Here is an 11,891-nt window from a genome sequence, read left to right as displayed (position 1 = left end):
TTTTTTTTTTTTTTTTTTTTTTTTTTTTTTTTTTTTTTTTGCCTCTTCAAATGTGATCTCGTATTCAAAGACACATAGTTGATGATGATGAGGATGATATTGATGATGATGTTTACTCCGTAAGTAGGTAAGTCAACTCTTTTTCAACCCACTTCAACGCCAAAACCGCTCCAGGTCCCGGGACCTTCCATAGATACCCGTCCAGAACTCCATCGCCGCCCATCTCGCACGCCCAATAAGAAGAAGCCCGGTCTAAATCCAGTCGTCATACAATATCTCATCGTGGGTCACGTCCCAGGTCCCAGTTTCCAATTCTTCTTCTACCCTTACTACTATGTACATTATTACATCGCCGCGTACAGCACGCCCGCCCCAACGGCCATCGCACCCAATTTCATCGGCGGTGGCGTCCGCTGCGCGCCTCCTTTCGAGGTAGATGTAGAGGTCGTTGTCGCCGCGGCGCCGGTCTGCGCGCTTCCTAGCCCGGCCGATGCGCTGACCGCGTTGGGAACCGGCGATGCGTCTGGAACAGACGCGGTGCCTGTGCCGATTTCCAAAATATGGGAGCTGGTGGCGTTAAAGTTCGTCTGCGCGATGGAAATCTCGTTATTGCTGAGATCATACACCAGATATGCTGATCTCATGAACGTGTCGCCGAGCACTGATGTGCTGGACCCGGCAGGCGATATGCCGAAGAGGCAGGCTTCCGTCCCGTCCGCGAAGGTGGCCGGCCTTCCGGAGCTTGATGTGACTGGGATCACGAGCTCGTTCATAGGAACGGAGATGGTGGGCGAGGAGAAGGTGAAATCGAGGGTGGTGGAGTTGTATGCGAGAGAGCATGGGACGTACGCTGCGCCTGCTGCAGTGTCGTATTGCGCCTGTACCAGTTGGTAGATGGCTTCTGTCATGGGATCCGGCAGGTAGGTGAGGGAGCTCCCGGAATCCAGGAGGACGGCGAGGGCCTGGTCACTAGCAATGTCAATGGAGCCCAGTGACACGTCGGTCAGAGTGATGAGGAATTCCCTAAATGTGTTCCCCGACTTCTGGATAGGAAGTGTCTCCAATGAGCCATGGTATCGACTCGTATCAACACCGCCGAATAGAAGCCTTCCGGTGCTCGCATCAAGATCGTTCAGCCACAAACTGTAGGCATTCGAACGTATCTGTTTATTAGCGACCAGTTGTGCTGGTAGATTGTTGTATGGTTTCCCTCCGGCCCTGCCAACTTGAACCTCATTGACTTGGTAGCCAATTCCCAAGATCCCTTGTGATGATGAACTGTTATATCCGATCCCGAATTGTAGCCGTGACAGTTTTGTGCTCCCAATGGTAAAGGTATCAGATACATAGTCTCCGGACGCGCCCGACCCATCGACGTATGAAATATTGAAGTTGCTCGCGATATATGAATATGTCGACGAGGAATTCGCCGTGTAGGTGCCGGACAGTGAACATGGATTGCCCTTGGACCTGCATATCGCCGAGGAGGGGGTATTAACCCAAAGATCACTACTGCCCGTATCTAAATGCAGGCGTAGTTTCTGTGCTGGGGTGCCGAGGGTTGCATTGACAAAGTATAACGTTTGCTATCAGATCTCAGCATTTGGAAGACATCCCCATACCGCTCTTGAACTGACCTCATTGTCTAATGTCGCCTGCACAGTTTCCGTTCTCCGCCGCAGCCGATCCCTTGATAATGGATCCGGAACCTCCCTTCGTTGGACTGGAAAGCCTACAACCTGCGGTGGTCCATCCGTCCGCTTGTATAAGTTGATGGCCTCTGATTGTGTCGAGAGCAAAGCTGCCGCGAAAGCAAACGTTGATAAACCCTTCATGATCAATATAAAGTCAGGCTGTCGATACCCACTGGGGTCTCGAACAGTGCGAACTCCTTAAATATATCTCTCCCAGTGATCCGGGCAGATGACGCGGATATCGAGCGAACGGGTGGGGCCAAGCGGCAACTAAGAATCCGAGCAGAGATAATTTTGGTGGCGGATTGAAGTGGCGTGAGAAACAGCAATAATTCTTTTAAAGTCAAGTTCGAAAGAAACTTTTAGAAGCAACTTTGCTGCGCGGTATGTAAGGGGGCAGGCTGGCGATAGTTGAGGGGGGTAAGGCTGCGAATAGATACGGACGGGGGGAAATGTGGCGTAGCGACAAGGCTGAAGGCCGCAAGAGACAATAGATAATAAAGAGCAAATAATAGATATAATAATCAACGATAGAGATTTCGAGATAGGTGACAAAAAGACTCTATGAAGACAAAGGATGAACACCAACAAAACAAGGGCCCGAACGGCTTCCTTATCTTTGTGGTAGTGGCGTGCGGCTATGTGAAAAAGAGCGAAACAACAAAATATGCGATTATGACCAGACGTACGGGGAGGAGATCTTGGGGGTCTTGTATGTCTTGGCACTTAGCACCAAAGCGTATAGCAAGATCAGTAACGTCAGTACCATCGGACCCTTCAGGCCCGTAGTTGGCTGGAACAGGGGCTCTTGTACCTGATAGATCATCGCGCCCTGGGTCCCGGGTCCTCGATTCCTAGTTCTTGGGGTCCGCAAAGTGACGCGGCCCCAAGGCGCCAGGAAGCCAAAAGGAAGGGAGGGCGCCAGTCGCCATCTCTGCCCGCAGTGCCCTCCCGAGGTCCCCTCATCCCGTGGTCCAATGGGCTATTATTCGGTGGACGAGCAGGTGGATGATGATGGATGGCTTGCTCTGTACAGGAGTAGACTCGTAGTAGTCTGTGACCGCGTACTCCGTACAGCACCGAGGCACTACTATCAACGGAATATTCCAGTCTCATCAAACCACATCCCCACTCGCAGTAAGTAGCAGTCCTTGGGGGGTTTGTTTTTGTTTGTGTTTGAGGCTCAGGTCCGCGAGACTCACTCGAGACGTGCAAAGCGTTGGCTCCACGAGCGCAGCCGATCCTCAAACGCGGTCGTCCCCCCAATATGATACAGTCAGTACACGCTGCGAACCTCTTTTCGTCTGATTGCGACAATGGCGACTGGGCATGCAGTGCAATGAGTTGAGCGGAGTGGCGATTGGTTCAATTCGCCTCTCGCCATGCGCAAAAGTTCCCAGGAGTCTAGGACCTTTAGTAGGATCGCAGGGGCACGCTGCATACGGTTACGCACTCATCATCAGCGCTCGGCAATCGCCAGAAAGCATTTGTCGGTTTCTCGCTGGCGTCGTCAGCACCGTCGGCATCGCCTGCGCGGCTCCCACGTCGATCTGAGGGCGCTTCGAGTCGTGCTCCGCTGCTTTGGTTATTATTGCTATGGCGAGGCACGGTCCGAGGCTGATGGAGAATGTGGAGTGCGGAGTGGGGAGTGAAGGTGAGATGCATCATGTACTGTATTCATGGCTGGCCGCGACGAGCGTCGTGGATTTAGAGGAGACGAGGCCTCATGAGCCGTGAGGATAGTTACACGCGTCACGGTGAGCGCGGACAGTACCCTAGGTAGGTATTTCCCTCGAGATGTAATCACACAAAGATATTTGATAGTTATCCTCAAATATAATTCAAGACCTACAGAGTATATTTTGAAAGCATCCTTGTGTTACGTGCACGTGATCAAGGTCACGTGAAACGGGATCAGACCTTCATTAGAAAATCGTCGTTGAAAGAATACGATATGGTGTTTAGTGTTACATGATATGTTATATACTATAGAGCCCATTCATCCTTGTCATCCGTCGGAAGGACAAACGGCTCATCGATCCGCTTAATCGCAAATTCACTGCAGAGAATGCTGTTTGTGTGTCAGTCATAATAGATCGGAGGAACAGAACTGGAGTTGCTCACCAAGCAGAAGCAACCAAAGCATCCAACTCCGCTATCGCCGCGTCTCTCTTCGCACCCGCTACCATCCCCTTGCTTATCGACATCTGCAACTCCCTGATCTTCTTCCCTTTCCCTATTCCCACCTGCTCCATGACCTTCTTTCCCAGACAGTCACTATGGAAAGAATGTTGACATGGGAAGACGAAGAACTGCCTGCTCAGGAGCGGCAAGTTGCAGACATAGCATTTCTCTCCCGGCTCAACAATCGCGTAGCGGTGATCCAGTGCGGCGATATCAACCTTGATATTCGTTGCCGTTTGTGAGGATTCATCCATCTCTTTCTTCAACGCATCAATGTTTCGGCTATAGTCTTCCAATGCCGCGCATATCTCTTCCTTGAAGTCATCAATGACAACAAAATCAGGAAAGAAGGGAATTAGATCCTCAATTTTCAAGAGATCACACCGTTTTAGGAACTCAATTGCAGTTTTGATACCGTTCGATTGGGATATGACCTTTTTCGCTATCGCGAGCCAGAGCTTCTTCTGCAACGCCGGATTGGAGACGGGTCGATCTGCAATGATAGATGCAAGGTCGATTTCTGAGTGCGCAAGGGCTAGCTCGACAGCTTGGAGATATTGGCCCATGGTGCTGTAGATATGTACACATGATTGGACGCGGTGATGCTGTATACATAAACGGAGGGCGAAATCGGAGTCGAAACTTGGTTCGTCGCCTTGAGATTCGAGATAGTTGAGAAGAGCTGTTTCGTCTTTGGACGGATGGGATGCGTAGATGGAGATAAGAGTGTTGTGAACGGCTGCATCAGTCGACTGCAAGTGGTTTATGACGTGAAGAAGGTATCGGACTGCTTGATTTTGCGAAAGTGGGCCTTGAAAATTCCGGTCGTAGCCCAGCAGAGCCGGAATCAAGTTCCGCGGTTCCAAGTCAGAATGTCTCATGAGAATATCGACAAGATCAGTGGCAACGTGTGTGATGAGTCCGCTGCTGTAACGGTAGAATATCTCGGGTTCCGTTTGCTTCTTTAGCACATCCAGAGCTTCCTTCCAACGCTCTCTCTGAATCCAATAGGACAGTACATAGTTGTAGTCATTCACAGCACTGGCGAAGAAGAGTAGTTCGTCTTCTCTACCGTGACTGCTGATAATATCATAAGTCGTTTTCCGATCCAGATCCGACTTATACTTCTTCACGAAATCTTGGAACTCTGTGCGTATAGTATCTAGTTGGTCCCTAGTCTGTGCCGGGTTGAGAGTTTCCGACAGTTCAGCCTTGGTGACAATAGTATCGTCCAGAGAATTGAGTTTAGACATGAAAATTTCCACAAGCCAACTCGCAATCATAACACGTTGCATGGTGGATGACTTCTTGTACGTCGTGATCTTCGTCAAAAGATACTTTCGAAGGGCATCCGGTTGATCATTATCGACAAATGTCAATGCAACTTGCTCGAACGGCTTGGTGCTCTTTCCATAGACTCCTGCAGCCTCAAGGTAGGATCCTTTACTGATAAGATAATCGCCCGACGCTGTGGCAACAGCATCCTTCTGAGCCGGACTTTTGGCATATCGAAGAGCCGCATCAAAATGCTCTGTCTGCAACATCACTTTCCAAACGTCCCGATCCTCGTCAGTGACAACAATCTCGTAGATTTCTTGGGTGGTAAATAGCCAGAATGTATTCTTCTGTTGGTCGGCAAAAAGCCCCAGAGCCTGTTGGCCAGGATCAAGAACCGCCTGATCGAATATCACCCTGTCGTCCAGGCGGTTCACGGCAATGACGCGCCCTTCGACAAGGTGTAAAATATGCCACTGGGTGAGGGCAATAGAATCTATTGGGCTTTGAATGGCTTTCTTGCGGCCGCCTGATGACTCCGAGGCTGGTAGTTGAGACCTAGGCAGGAACTTTGCTTCCGCAAAGAGCTTAGTGCCTAATTCAGGCGTTGCTGGTGAAGTGAGTAGCCTGCCATAGTATACCCCCTGAGACTGAAGCCACGCAAAGCTGCGGTCAGGTTCAAGGTCTTCAGTATGCGTAGAGCTGGTGGTGTCTGGGGAGACGACCAGTGCCGATGGTGTTGATGCGACCCTCGAGATCTCATGAACAGTCGGCTGCTCCGTCTCAAAAAGCCGTGTATAGATTGAGCTCCCGCCATCGTGTCCAACCCGCCCAATCTTACCAATGAAATGTAGCAGTCTGCTCTGCGTGGCTATTATGACCCTTCTAACATCGGCACCGGGTTTGCTGGTGATTGGGTCGACCCAGAGACCAGTTACAGGGGCATCTGGAACCTTCAGTAGAGTCTTCAGATACTTGTCCTCCTTTCGATAAAACTCCGTAGACGTCTCGATATACCCCTCGTAGACATTTCCGTCCGACGCTCCTATGAGTATCTCTCGGGTCGATGATGTGGGCAACGAGGGGTTCCAGGCTATGCACTCTATAGCGACTCCTCGAAGTCTGGAGAGCGGTCTGGGCTGTCGCGATTGCGTGTGAAGGTAATAGTTCTCGCCGAGAGCCGTACAGATAATCAGATGGGAGGCCGTCGGGTCGAGGAACATGCGGCGGATGACGCCAACTTCTGAAGTCTTCTTAGGTAGGTCAATGTCTGGGGCGCGGTCAGTGTCTGAACAGATATTACCCCCAGAACCATTTAACATTCATACCATCTATATCCGCAGGATTGTCCAAGTCTATCCGTATGATTCTTCCATTAGCAAGTGCGAGGACCAAGACGTTGTTTGCGACCTGGGCGGCAACGAAGTCGGACGCGATTGAGAACTGGAGCTGGACTGGTTCAACGTTGAAGATTGGAAGTGAGCTCTCATTGAAATCCTGAAGATCTCGAGCGGCAATATAGCCGCTTGACGGGTCGAGAGCCATCCGTCAAGATGATAAGGTCATCGGAGTCACCTCATTCTCAGGTGCCTCACACTCCTGGGGTCGATTGCGTTGAACTCGAGGCTGCGTCGATGTCCCAAGGCTGGCTCGGGGATCAATAGTTTGTCCGGTTGATTACCTAAGCCACGGAGCCGCATGCTCCACTGGACAACCTCACACCGCATATGATATGTCCGAGGCATTAGTAAAGCAATAACGCGGCTTCAAACAAAAGAATGTGCTTATCTAGGGCGCTTGGTCTAGGGGTATGATTTTCGTTTCGCATGTTCTACAGAACGTGACTATGAAAGGTCGTGGGTTCAATTCCCACAGCGTCCATTTCTTTTTTTTTTTTCTTTTCGGCATCTGTACTTTCCGTGATATATAGGTACATCTACAGGTCTGTTGAATCGAACTGAGAGACGAAGAGATACATTCGGAACGCGCAGAGACGAAATAGGCTTGTTGTCTTCTTTTTCTTGCACTGAAGTCTGATGTCCTTGACTTTTTGTTTATTCGCTGCTCCTGATTGGCTGATGTTCTTTGTTTGTCACATGATTTTCCTGGTTTGGCCGGCGGAGAGATGTACAGATTACCTACAGGGTATAGATAAGTCTATACCGTAACTTCGCAAGTATATTTTGCATATAGTAAACTCCGTACAGGACGGTGAGCCCTAGGCGCATCCCAGCTGCATCCCCCTTCCCACTCTCGGGAGCATGTGAGACCGCGTGTATCAGGTTCCTTGAATAGGTAAGTGGAGTACAAGCAAGACAGTATGATGATGATGATGATGACGAGGGTCTTGGTATGTCTGCAGGTGATCTGTATGATGATCAGATCTGGCAGTCTTTTGGATTGGAACTCTCGAGTCTTGAATGACAGGATGGCCATACAAGTACCGGACGTGTCTGGACGGAGGAATTAATACGAGAAGCAGGAATAACGACGCGCCAAATACGCGGTAAATCGATTATACTCCGTAAAACCCCCGCGCACGCAGGAGCTCAAACACTGCGCCCGTCAGCCCCTGGCGCCACGGCCGATCACGGACCAATCGCCATGCGCGGCGGACGCCAGGCTCGTGCCCTCTGCTCCGTGGCTCCGTTTCAGAGGAGGCTCTCTGCGGCGCCTTACTGCAAGCGGCTACTCCCTCAGACTCCAGATCCGTATCCTTCAACACCACCCTCAGACCCTCAACTCCCATCATCTCAACTCAACCCAATCGCTCCCCTGCCGCCCTCGAGGTGCTCCTTTATGTGGTACACGACACCGCTCAGTCCCGTCCGTCACCTCCACTCCGACAAGGGCCCTCAAGAGCATCCTGTCAGCATCAGCCTCCCCAGAACCCTTCTTCTTTATTCCCCCTCACTCATCTTGTCGCACGCTGGAATTGCATCGCTCGTTCTCTGCAGCCTTCGCCAGGGCAGCGGCTATTTCTGGTCCTTTGCGCCTACCGTCTCGTTGTTTGTCATTCTCGCTTGCTTCGCCTTGCAGCATCCAGCATCCAGGCTCCAGAGCCTCTCTCCCGCTCTCGAAACAACGGCTATCCGAAACCTGTCCCTTCCCTTCCTCCACACCTCCGCGCCACCTATCTCAACGCGCTGACAGTCCATCTCGACGACAAGCCCTCATTTTAAACAAATCTCTCCGAAAACGTCTGCAGCACATACCACGCCGTCGCTTCTTGAGCATATCCCAAACTACTTAATATCTCTCTAGATTGTGAGAGAACCGGCCATCACTTTTCGCAGACGCCCATGTACAATTAAACACTCATATCATGGCAATGCTGGCTTCAAAGACGTCGTTCCCGACGCCGCTCGGGTCCACCTCTTCGAACATCTCCGCTTCGTCCGCTCAATCATCGTCAACCCTTCAGTCGAGTAGGAGAACACCGGCCTTGGTGACCTCGAATCAACTGTTTGCCTCTCCTACAGACTCGGAATTTTCAGATGTCGAGGGGCCCGAATCGGCCAAGAATTGGAATGAGGACCAAGTCTGCGACTGGCTGCGAAGCATAAATTGTGGGGACTACGAGAAGATTTTTAAGAAGAACAATATCAATGGGGAGAACCTTCTTGAGATGGACAAGGCCGTATTGCAAGAAATGGGCATTGACAAGATTGGAGATCGGGTCCGTTTGTTCTTAGGTATCAAGAAGCTGAGGACGAAAGCATATGCCAACCAAAAGAAGAGGAATAGAGTGAGTGTTACGACCCCACCTTCCACTACGCATACTAATGCATGTAGGACTCTTTTGCTGGTCTGGGTAATTATGCACACACCTCTACCTCCGGTAGCTCTCCGCGACCTGTTCAGTCGGGAGGTAGAGGTTTATCCAACCCCTCCGCCAACAAGAGATACTCAAGGCAGTTCGAAAGCTATCCTCCCGGATCCGCGGCCTCAGAGAACGCCAACAAGCATTCTTCGAGGCCCAGCTCCCCACTCCCAGGATCAGAAGTTCGAGCAGTGAGGCAACCAAGATATGGAGTAATGAGTCCGGCAGAAGTGGCTCGACGAGAGCAAGCTCAGGGTTATTTCAATGGGTCAAGCAACCCCCCGAGTGCCGCGACAGTAACGGGTAGGCAGCCTGGCACTCCGGATACAGCACGCGTGATCAACAGCCACCAACGGGGTGCTTCGAGCATTGATGGTTCACTTATGGCCCAACTACCACACAATAAGGACATGATCAGGGTCATCTCATCCGGGGGATTGACCAAGGTCGTGAGGATAGCAGAGTGCACTTCAAGTGACGAGGTTATGAGGTTAACGTTGAGGAAGTTCGGATACCGTGAAGACCGGGATCGAGATTACTGCTTTTATGTCTTGGCCGGCCTCGATCCAGACCCGGAGAGTTGTAGGAAGTTACCCGAATCCGAGTTGTGGCGCATCATACAAGACCCGAAGAGACCGGAGAGAAATCGGCTGATCCTCCGGAAGATCGACAGGGGTGAGCCAGGTGAGGCCGAGTTACAACGTGCTGCTGCTATTGCCATGGAGGAGGCTGCCGCCAGTCACAATCGCGCACTTGAAAGTGCTGATAATAAGAGAAGTTTGCTCAAAGTTCAGAGGGTTCTTGGCGAGAGTTGGGAGGATGGCTTGCAGCACCCATTATCACCCGCCTCATTCCAGTCTGGTGGATCTACTGTATCGGCCACCGAGCGAGAACGCAATGTGCATAATGCCGCTAAAGATCTCGAGAGAGGATCTTCTGCAGATCAATCAAAGGATACCAGGCGAAAGCCTGCAAAGAAGGGTGTTCTGCGTCAATTCTTCGGACAAAGACCTCCCAGTGAGCTGATCACTTCGGATTTGACGACATACTTCCCGGACCACCCCCGTGAGGAGATCGACCGCACTGCAAGACTCTCGTTACGAAGGTCAACACGCCTTAGCAAAGTCAACAGCCGACTAAGCGTCGCAAGCAATTTCAGTTATGCTTCGAGCCTGGCAGACGCTCCTCCCATGCCATCAATTGCGGATACCTGGCTTAATGGATCTAACCAGCTGTCGAAAGTCAGACCTTTGGAAGTGGCAAGGGGTAGTGGCAATCGTTACCGAGATTCTGTAGCCTCCTCATTGCTAGAACGTGTTCAGGAGGAGTCGCCAATAGAACCGGACCGGAAATCCTACGTTTCCTTTGATAGTGGGTTTGAAAGAACCAACATCAACGTCTCAGATCCTGATGGTAACGCCGTCCATAGTTACTTCGAGGATGGTAGCACAGAAGCTAGCGGATCACTGAGGGACATCAGTCAAGCACTGAATGAGGACGGAGAAGATGCTGATGAAGAGCTACAGAGTTTCTTAGCCGGTGATTCTTGGGATGATAGCAAGTGGATGAAGGGTGCCCTCATTGGTCAGGGTTCGTTCGGCAGCGTTTACTTGGCTCTGCATGCTGTGACTGGAGAGCTTCTTGCTGTGAAGCAAGTTGAAACCCCATCGCCCGGCTCTAATGGCCAAAATGACACAAGGAAGAAGAGCATGATTGAGGCCCTGAAGCGTGAGATCGGTCTTCTCCGGGACCTCCAGCACCCAAATATCGTGCAATACCTTGGGTGCAGTTCGACATCAGAACACCTCAACATTTTCCTCGAATATGTTCCAGGAGGTTCCGTCCAAACTATGCTCAATTCTTACGGTGCTCTTCGAGAACCTCTCATTCGAACCTTTGTACGCCAAATCGTCACCGGTCTTGCATACCTTCATGCCCGTGAGATCATTCATCGAGATATCAAAGGAGCCAACATCCTAGTCGACAACAAGGGCGGTATCAAAATTTCTGACTTCGGTATTTCCAAGAAGATGGAGGCCTCCAATATCCTCAGTGGGGCGAAAAACAACAGGAATCGACCTTCACTCCAGGGCTCGGTTTTCTGGATGGCACCTGAGGTTGTCAAGCAGACTTCATACACCCGCAAGGCCGACATCTGGTCACTTGGCTGTCTGGTCGTTGAGATGATGACGGGCGATCACCCTTTCCCGGATTGTTCCCAACTTCAAGCCATCTTCAAGCTTGGCGGTGCTAAGAGTAGTCCTACGATCCCAGAGCAAGCCACGCCTGAAGCAAAGACCTTCTTGTCGCAGACTTTCGAGGTCGAACAGTCCAAACGACCAAGCGCTGAAGAACTTCTCTACAGCCCCTTCTTGAATTCCATCACATAGATGGATGTCTTAATTTACTCTCACTGAGTATTTAATCTACGAGTAGCTGACGCCGGGTACTCGCGAAATTCCACGCCAAGTTTCCTCCTGCTTGCTGCATCATAAGCGCTGTCATCACATAGCATAGCATGAGGAATCTTCCCATTCCATCTCGGTTTTCTTTCTTCCTTTACGACATAATTAGCATTGCCGAAGCAGTTTCCCCTTTCCTCTCTCCTCCGACACATGTCAATTCCTTTACAGCAGGTTGATGATGATATTTCCAGGCGTTCTGTGATATCCCCCAGGAGCGAAAGCACGAGATTCTATGTATGGCTTGTTTATGAAATTGGAAGGAAGGGTAGGGACTCGAAATCTGCTGCTGGGTTTGCACACACGGTAGATAGGAATTATATATGGATGGATGGATGATGGACATGAAATATGGAAATATGAAATACATACATTCCTGAGTACTATTTGGCAGTTTTCCACAGTATTGTATACTTTGGGCTCCATTGCTTCTCTTCCATTAGTTCCCCCCCC

The 11,891-nt window shown here is 50.7% G+C and overlaps 4 protein-coding genes across 4 annotated transcripts; 2 read left to right on the top strand and 2 right to left on the bottom strand.

The window, feature by feature from the left end:
* Positions 1-344: 344 nt before the first annotated feature.
* On the bottom strand, positions 345-1,835 carry M430DRAFT_107706 (hypothetical protein; the record flags this gene model as incomplete). Its single annotated transcript, XM_024861176.1, has 2 exons — positions 345-1,586; positions 1,638-1,835. 2 exons carry the CDS (start codon positions 1,833-1,835, stop codon positions 345-347), a joined length of 1,440 nt encoding a protein of 479 aa, XP_024717864.1.
* A 1,979-nt stretch (positions 1,836-3,814) lies between these two features.
* M430DRAFT_108467 (hypothetical protein) lies at positions 3,815-6,698 on the bottom strand (the record flags this gene model as incomplete). Its single annotated transcript, XM_024861215.1, has 2 exons — positions 3,815-6,423; positions 6,482-6,698. 2 exons carry the CDS (start codon positions 6,696-6,698, stop codon positions 3,815-3,817), a joined length of 2,826 nt encoding a protein of 941 aa, XP_024717863.1.
* Positions 6,699-7,757: 1,059 nt separating this feature from the next.
* Positions 7,758-8,303, top strand: M430DRAFT_22030 (hypothetical protein; the record flags this gene model as incomplete). Its single annotated transcript, XM_024864622.1, has 1 exon — positions 7,758-8,303. The coding sequence occupies one exon, from the start codon at positions 7,758-7,760 to the stop codon at positions 8,301-8,303; it is 546 nt and encodes a 181-aa protein (XP_024717862.1).
* Positions 8,304-8,484: 181 nt separating this feature from the next.
* Positions 8,485-11,366, top strand: M430DRAFT_108499 (hypothetical protein; the record flags this gene model as incomplete). The annotated part of the gene is made up of 2 exons (XM_024861217.1): positions 8,485-8,901; positions 8,949-11,366. 2 exons carry the CDS (start codon positions 8,485-8,487, stop codon positions 11,364-11,366), a joined length of 2,835 nt encoding a protein of 944 aa, XP_024717861.1.
* Between the last annotated feature and the right edge of the window lie 525 nt (positions 11,367-11,891).

The sequence above is a fragment of the Amorphotheca resinae genome (assembly GCF_003019875.1).
Source record: "Amorphotheca resinae ATCC 22711 unplaced genomic scaffold M430scaffold_11, whole genome shotgun sequence".
Classification (NCBI taxonomy): Eukaryota; Fungi; Ascomycota; class Leotiomycetes; order Helotiales; family Amorphothecaceae; genus Amorphotheca; species Amorphotheca resinae.
Note: the sequence above shows the minus strand (reverse complement) of the source record. Positions and strands in the feature narration are given on the sequence as shown.